At 38.8% G+C, this 6,950-nt stretch overlaps 2 protein-coding genes across 2 annotated transcripts; both read left to right on the top strand.

The window, feature by feature from the left end:
- The first annotated feature begins 488 nt into the window (after positions 1 to 488).
- Positions 489 to 1,637, top strand: LOC109206981 (prohibitin-3, mitochondrial). The gene has a single exon (XM_019369854.1). It carries the CDS (start codon positions 561 to 563, stop codon positions 1,398 to 1,400), a length of 840 nt encoding a protein of 279 aa, XP_019225399.1. The 5' UTR covers positions 489 to 560; the 3' UTR covers positions 1,401 to 1,637.
- A 3,052-nt stretch (positions 1,638 to 4,689) lies between these two features.
- LOC109206980 (14-3-3-like protein 16R) lies at positions 4,690 to 6,358 on the top strand. The gene is made up of 4 exons (XM_019369853.1): positions 4,690 to 5,284; positions 5,377 to 5,499; positions 5,835 to 5,951; positions 6,044 to 6,358. Exons 1-4 carry the CDS (start codon positions 4,805 to 4,807, stop codon positions 6,098 to 6,100), a joined length of 777 nt encoding a protein of 258 aa, XP_019225398.1. The 5' UTR covers positions 4,690 to 4,804; the 3' UTR covers positions 6,101 to 6,358.
- The last annotated feature ends 592 nt before the right edge of the window (positions 6,359 to 6,950 follow it).

The following is a 6,950-nucleotide window of genomic DNA, read 5'->3' as shown; positions in this document are numbered from 1 at the left end:
AAAAATTAAGGATACTTGGTCATTAACTTAGAGTTACAAGCACAGAAATTAAGGACAAGTAGTCCTTAACTTAGAGGTAACAGGCACATAAATTAAGCACAGGTAGTCCTGGACTTCGAGTTCCAAATTCAAACGTTAAGGACATGTAGTTCTAGACTTAGAGTTACAAGTTCAAAAACTAAGGACAAGTAGTCCTTAATATTTACACAACATTCATGAAGTTAAGGACACCATGTCCTTAATATTTTACACAACATTAATGAAGTTAAGGATACCATGTCCTTAATATTTACACAATACCCATGTCTAACACATAGGTATTTTCGTCCGGGCGGGTAAAAGATTATTAAACACTGGCTAAAAAATAAATACATCCTAAACCGTGGATAAAGAGTAAAGACATCTTTTAACCGTGCACTTCACGTGCTGGGCCTCCGACCCATTTGTTCCGGACCCTACCCGTTGTTATTGAGGGTTTAGGGTTTTACTCCATTTTCAGCAAAAGCCCTTCACATCTTCCCAAAAAAAACCCCAAAATCTCGCAGTGAAAAACCCAAAAAATGGGTAGCAGCCAAGCAGCAGTATCATTCCTCACGAACGTTGCACGCGCCGCCTTCGGTCTAGGCATCAGCGCCACGGTTCTCAACTCCTCCCTCTACACCGTCGACGGTGGACAACGCGCCGTCCTCTTCGACAGATTCCGTGGAGTCATCGACGATACCGTCGGCGAAGGAACTCATTTCCTCGTCCCATGGCTTCAAAAGCCTTTCATCTTCGACATCCGTACTAGGCCCCACACATTTTCCTCCGTTTCAGGCACAAAGGATCTCCAGATGGTCCACCTTACCCTCCGGGTCCTCTCACGCCCTGAAGTTTCACGCCTTCCCGCCATTTTCAAAACCCTAGGTCTAGAATACGACGAGAAAGTTCTCCCTTCGATCGGCAACGAGGTTTTGAAAGCCGTCGTAGCTCAATTCAACGCGGACCAGTTACTCACGGAGCGTCCGCAAGTATCAGCTTTAGTTCGCGAGAGTTTGATCCGACGTGCTAAGGATTTCAACATCGTGCTCGATGACGTGGCAATTACACACTTGTCATACGGTGCGGAGTTCTCTAAAGCTGTGGAGCAGAAGCAGGTTGCTCAGCAGGAAGCGGAGCGGTCCAAGTTCGTTGTGATGAAGGCTGAGCAAGAGAGGAGGGCAGCGATTATTAGGGCTGAAGGAGAGAGCGAGTCGGCTAAGTTGATTTCTGATGCTACTGCAGCTGCTGGTATGGGATTAATTGAGCTCAGGAGAATTGAGGCGTCTAGGGAGGTTGCTGCTACCTTGGCTAAGACTCCGAATGTGGCTTACTTGCCTAAGCAAGGCAATATGCTTCTCGGTCTCAATGCCTCACGTTGAGTAGGTAATTAATTAGGTTTTGTTACTTGCTTTATGTTGTGTTATATGTAGTTCATATCGTACCATTTAATTTGCTTCGATGGTTACGGTTTAAACATGCTGAATCAGGAGGAATAAATAAGGACATTTCTCTTCCAGAAAGCTGTGAAATTGTGCCTTTTGTTTCATCAATTGTATGGTAATGTTGGGATATTTGCTTTCGAATTCAAATTATGAGGTTGTTATCCTTTCCAGTTCCATCTATTTTGTGAAGGCTTAAAATTTCAGATGACCCTGTTTCTTTTGTCATATGCTTAGCTTCTACTTTGTCATGTAGTAACTTGGTGCTTAGACGTATTGACACATTAAGCTTGTCTGGATTTTTGATCTGTAGAATGCTTATTAAATATAGCTGAGTTCGCGATCAAGTAGAGCTGCAATGGTTATAGGTTCAGCAGTCATGAAAAGAGCACGAAAGATGGAGATTGTACTTATTTTCTTATGATCAAAGAGATTATACTTCTAAAATAAGGTAGAAGCTAGCATAATGATAAGGAAGGAATTTTAATGCTGATGTAACTAACGGCTTTATAAGCAAATCCTTAAGAATGTCTTTTAGCGAGAATTGCTATAGAGTGAGAGTGAATAGATCATCTACATCAATGCGAGAGATTCTGTAATTTGAGGCCGAGCGTAGTCATATTGATCAATTTTGGAATATTTAGGCTAGTCCTTTTAATCACTAAGAGCAAAGTAACGGTTAACATGGGACTCGAGATGATAGTATTCATGGTAGCCTTTGGAGAAGTAACACAAATTTGCTTTGCAATAGGTCCCACCTCTAGTGCAAGTTGACTGCTTTATTTGCTTTACTCTGGTTATGACTAACTAGCTCATTTTAGCTCTACAATGACTCTAAATTTTGTACAGGTAGTCTACCTTCATCTGTTCTTCCGATTATGACCAAAGTAACGGCTTCATTTCAGTTTTGGGGTATAGTTCGTTTATCCTTACAATAGGTCCTACATTTTGTGCAAATTGATTAGATTCATGTATTTTACTGACTTATGGCATATGTGAATGGCTAAATGAAAGGTGCTTCGGGATATATAAACCATTGGAAAAAGTTGACCTTTATGGAAGAGAAATGGAGTGAATATGTAAGACCACTAGTTTATTCCCTTAGACCATTGAGTGGTAAGGACTAATTATTAACAGCAAGCAAGGACTAATTTTAGTTAATTTTAGGAATGTTGGAGTTTTTGCTCCGAAGGGGAGCCTTGGCGTAACTAGTAAAGTTGCTTCCATGTGACCAGGAGGTCACGGGTTCAAGCCGTGGAAACAACCTCTTGCAGATATGCAGGGTAAGGCTACGTACAATAGACCCTTGTGGTCAGGCCCTTCCCCGGACCCCGCACATAGCGAGAGCTTAGTGCACCGGGCTGCCCTTTTTGGAGTGTTGCTCAATTTTTATCAGAAAACTACAGCTTGTGTTTTTTGTTTGTTTCTTTGGTGGGGTTGAAAAAGAAGTGGACACAATCTGCAGAATAATCCTTGAACGTACTAATTTTTATGAAGAATTTTTGGGGATATTTCTTTTGTATTGCATTCAAAGTTTTATTTTTGCACTGGTAAATTGTGCAGATATACTGGTTGTAAGGTCCTCTAGGAGATGTTGCTTCCGTTAGAACCGAAGATATTTGGAAAAGGTTTAATCTGTAGAAATGATCAAAGTATAGTTTTACGATTATGCTACAGTCTGCAGTCTTTTGTCTTGTGTTTGCTTGGTGGCTTCACCAAATACTTGTTATATACATGTCAGCTTAATCTTTCTTGTTTGAGGTATTCAATCACTCAATTCAATCAGGTGAGGAAGTCACCTATCCAAGTGTTGATGCCTTCTACGTTAGTAGCTTGAGTCTAACAGCAATGGGGGCAATTCCATTTTTCTTTTAATGAGGATAAGCGACAATATACAAATATTGTTGCTTGTGATTTGCCTTGTGATTTCAATTGTTCCCTAGCATGGCGAGGATCTTTATGAGTGTTGTTTTTCTATTTCCAGCTCATTTTAGCGTCTATTACACGCCAATAGTTTTTGCAAATTAGTTTAGGAGGTCACACCTCACATTTATATAGCGCCATCCATTTCCTCATGTAATTTATCCCTCAAGCTGAACGAACTTTATATGATCTTTTTAGTTTAGGGCTATAGAGTTTACTTGCCTTTTGCTTTCTCACTAATGGCAGAATCATGTGCTTCATCGCTCGACTCTAAACCAAATTAAACATCTTAGCAATAGGATGACAGATTTTCACTCGGGAAGGGTAGGCTTCATACCGGCAAGACCTATCAAATAATCTGCTCATTTCGCATCAACTAAAGCGGAACTTAATCACCAGGTAGAGTTGTTTAGCAGAACTTAATCACCAGGTAGAGTTGTATAAAGTCCGGATAAGACTTGCTCTTTTTTGATATTGTTCGTAGTTTGACTTAACAGTATCCAGGGGAGGAGCCCAGGACACGGATGGTCAGGAGAAAAATAACCCCATGTGGAAACTAGGAAGGGAAGAGAAAAATATGCACTTGCCCTCAATCTAGTTCTTGTGTTAAAACCAAAGTAATGAAGGAAAAATTAAAAAGAAAATAAATAGCATAGCAAAGCAAAGCATATATAATAAGATAAAGCACCTTGATCACAGAATCACAATGTAACACCAGTGAACATAACGTCTTCAATTTTGAGTTTACACAATCAAATTCAAATACACAAATTAAGAAACTGATATTAATGGACCAATGATTAGCTAAACGAGAGAGTTTAGTTCCCGTTGAAGTTAGCAACTTCAAATATCTCTGTATTTAACAAAACAAACTTTTACCGGCAAAAGCTGGCCTTATAATCTCCTGATTGTTAAACCCAAAAAAGAAAAAAGAAAAAGTAATAGCGAATATATGGAAGAAGAAATTATTAAAGGGAAAAAGTAGTTTGAAAAGTTCAAGGAGTTGCTGCATCTTATTGGACCAGTTTCGTCCAAAGTGTAAAAGGGAAAAATACATTATACAGTTGTACTGATGCTCCAAAAAATAATAGCCGTAAATTATATATTTTTTGTATATTAATATATAATATATGTATATCAGTTATATTTTTTGTATATTTGACTAGAAAATATAATTATTTTCGACCGACAGGTCAAATGTATAAGTTGACTAAGTAAAATTGTTATCAGGCCCACTTAATAACCAATCAGACTAAGAACCCGGATCGGCCCACAAAGATGAAAGCCCTCTCCGGTTCCCACTTCGCACGCACAAAAATCAAACTGAGAGGAGGAGAATCCTAAAAACCGCTCTTTACTTTCTCTGCATTTTCTCTCTCTACAAAACTTCCTCTCTCATTTCCTCTCTCACAGCAACATCAATGGCGTCGCCACGCGAGGAGAACGTGTACATGGCAAAGCTTGCCGAGCAAGCCGAGCGTTACGAGGAGATGGTTGAGTTCATGGAGAAAGTCGTCGCCGCCGCCGACGGTGCCGAGGAACTAACCGTCGAAGAACGCAACCTTCTCTCCGTCGCATACAAAAATGTTATCGGAGCACGGAGAGCCTCGTGGCGTATCATCTCCTCCATTGAGCAAAAAGAGGAGAGCCGCGGTAACGAAGATCACGTTGCCTCCATCAAGGAGTACAGATCTAAGATCGAGACCGAACTCACCTCGATCTGTAATGGCATTCTCAAGCTCCTCGATTCTAAGCTCATTGGCGCCGCTGCTACCGGTGACTCTAAGGTGTTTTACTTGAAAATGAAAGGAGATTATCATCGCTATTTGGCTGAGTTTAAAACCGGTGCCGAGCGAAAGGAAGCCGCCGAAAACACTCTCTCGGCTTACAAATCCGCTCAGGTTAGATTTATCATTTTTGTTTTAGATGGAAAATTATTCAAATTCTGGAGAAAAAAATGTTAAATTGACATTTTTTGATCTCGTGATTTCAGGATATTGCAAATACTGAGCTTGCTCCTACGCATCCAATCCGATTGGGACTTGCTCTCAATTTCTCTGTATTTTACTACGAGATTTTGAATTCTCCTGATCGTGCTTGTAATCTCGCCAAACAGGTCAGTAAATGAGTAACTTTCATTTAAAAGAATTTGTCTTTGATCAAATCGTTTTATTATTACAATGGCTTTGATTATTGTAGAAATCAGTTATTAGAGCTAATAGCTATCAGTTGCTACATGAAGAGACCTAGTTATCTTAATGAATGTTTACCATAATTACTAATTGAATAATTAGATACAGTTTTCCTTATTGAAAATAATTAGATAGAGTTTTGTTGAAATTGACAAATTAGGCATTGTGGGATGATCGGTTACGTTTAATATAATGATATCCATTTTTATGGTTGATCTTTTAAAAAATGATTTTTATGGTTCATTTGATCATATGAAAGGCCTTTGATGAGGCAATTGCCGAGCTGGACACATTGGGCGAAGAGTCCTACAAGGATAGCACTCTGATCATGCAGCTTCTTCGCGATAACCTCACTTTATGGACTTCAGATATGCAGGTATATATTTCTTTCTATTGTTAATAAGATTGTTTTGTCGCCATTCTCTGAATGATCTTAATAATCTTTGTGTCTTGCTGAATCTTGTTTAGGATGATGGAACTGATGAGATCAAAGAAGCTGCAAAACCAGATAATGAGCAGCAGTAAACTGGTGACATTTCTTTAGGATTGAACTGCCATGCCATGTTGTAACATTTTATTTTTCAATTGTCTGAGTTCAGCTCTTTTAGCTCTAGATCTTATGATTTGTAATGCCTAAAACAACTGTTTCTTGTGATTTGTTTTTTTTTTTTTTTGTTTCTTTGTGGATTTATCTTGTATTTGGATAATTTCCTTTTTCTCAAAGGAATGACTTATTGGGAATTTATCTACCTTTTCAATCCACAAATTTGATAGGCTTCTCTATTTCATATTTACTTGGATATACGTTCAAAGACTTTGTGCCAAACTAGGCATTTGGTCAAGATTGAAGTTTCTGAGAACCTCATCTCTTGTCTTGCACATGAACTTTGACCTCAAACTTCCATCTTATTTATTTTTAGGTAGGTATGACAACTCATCTAGCATTAGATTTATGTGACAACCCTTGTGGAAAACACTCTACTTCTGGGTTATTAAATCTTTGTTGTTGGGTAATAAACAAGAACCCTTGCTTTCTTTGTCCCATTTGAAATGACTTGCCTATGGCATTCTTGATTTAGTCATAAAGTGTCTGATCTACTAAGTTTTAGTAGTACATCCCTTTTAATTATGCCAGCAAGGTGACCACTCACGTTATTCATTTAGGAGGCCCACCTAAGCTTTCTGGTATTGGATAAAGTTTTTTGTCGATTCTCTTATGATGTCTTGGTTTGAAATTTGAAACTTATCAAGTGCTGTAGCCTGTAGATATTGCTCATTGGTGAATAGGCTATAGTATAAAATACTCAAACTTGGATAAGCCCTTTAGACTTTAGTCATTACAAAAGTTCTTGTCTGTTGTGTCTTTTCGAACATC

The sequence above is a fragment of the Nicotiana attenuata genome, unplaced genomic scaffold (genome assembly GCF_001879085.1).
Source record: "Nicotiana attenuata strain UT unplaced genomic scaffold, NIATTr2, whole genome shotgun sequence".
NCBI classification, from domain to species: domain Eukaryota; kingdom Viridiplantae; phylum Streptophyta; class Magnoliopsida; order Solanales; family Solanaceae; genus Nicotiana; species Nicotiana attenuata.
The sequence above is the reverse complement of the archived record's forward strand: the minus strand, read 5'-3'. Positions and strand labels throughout refer to the sequence as shown.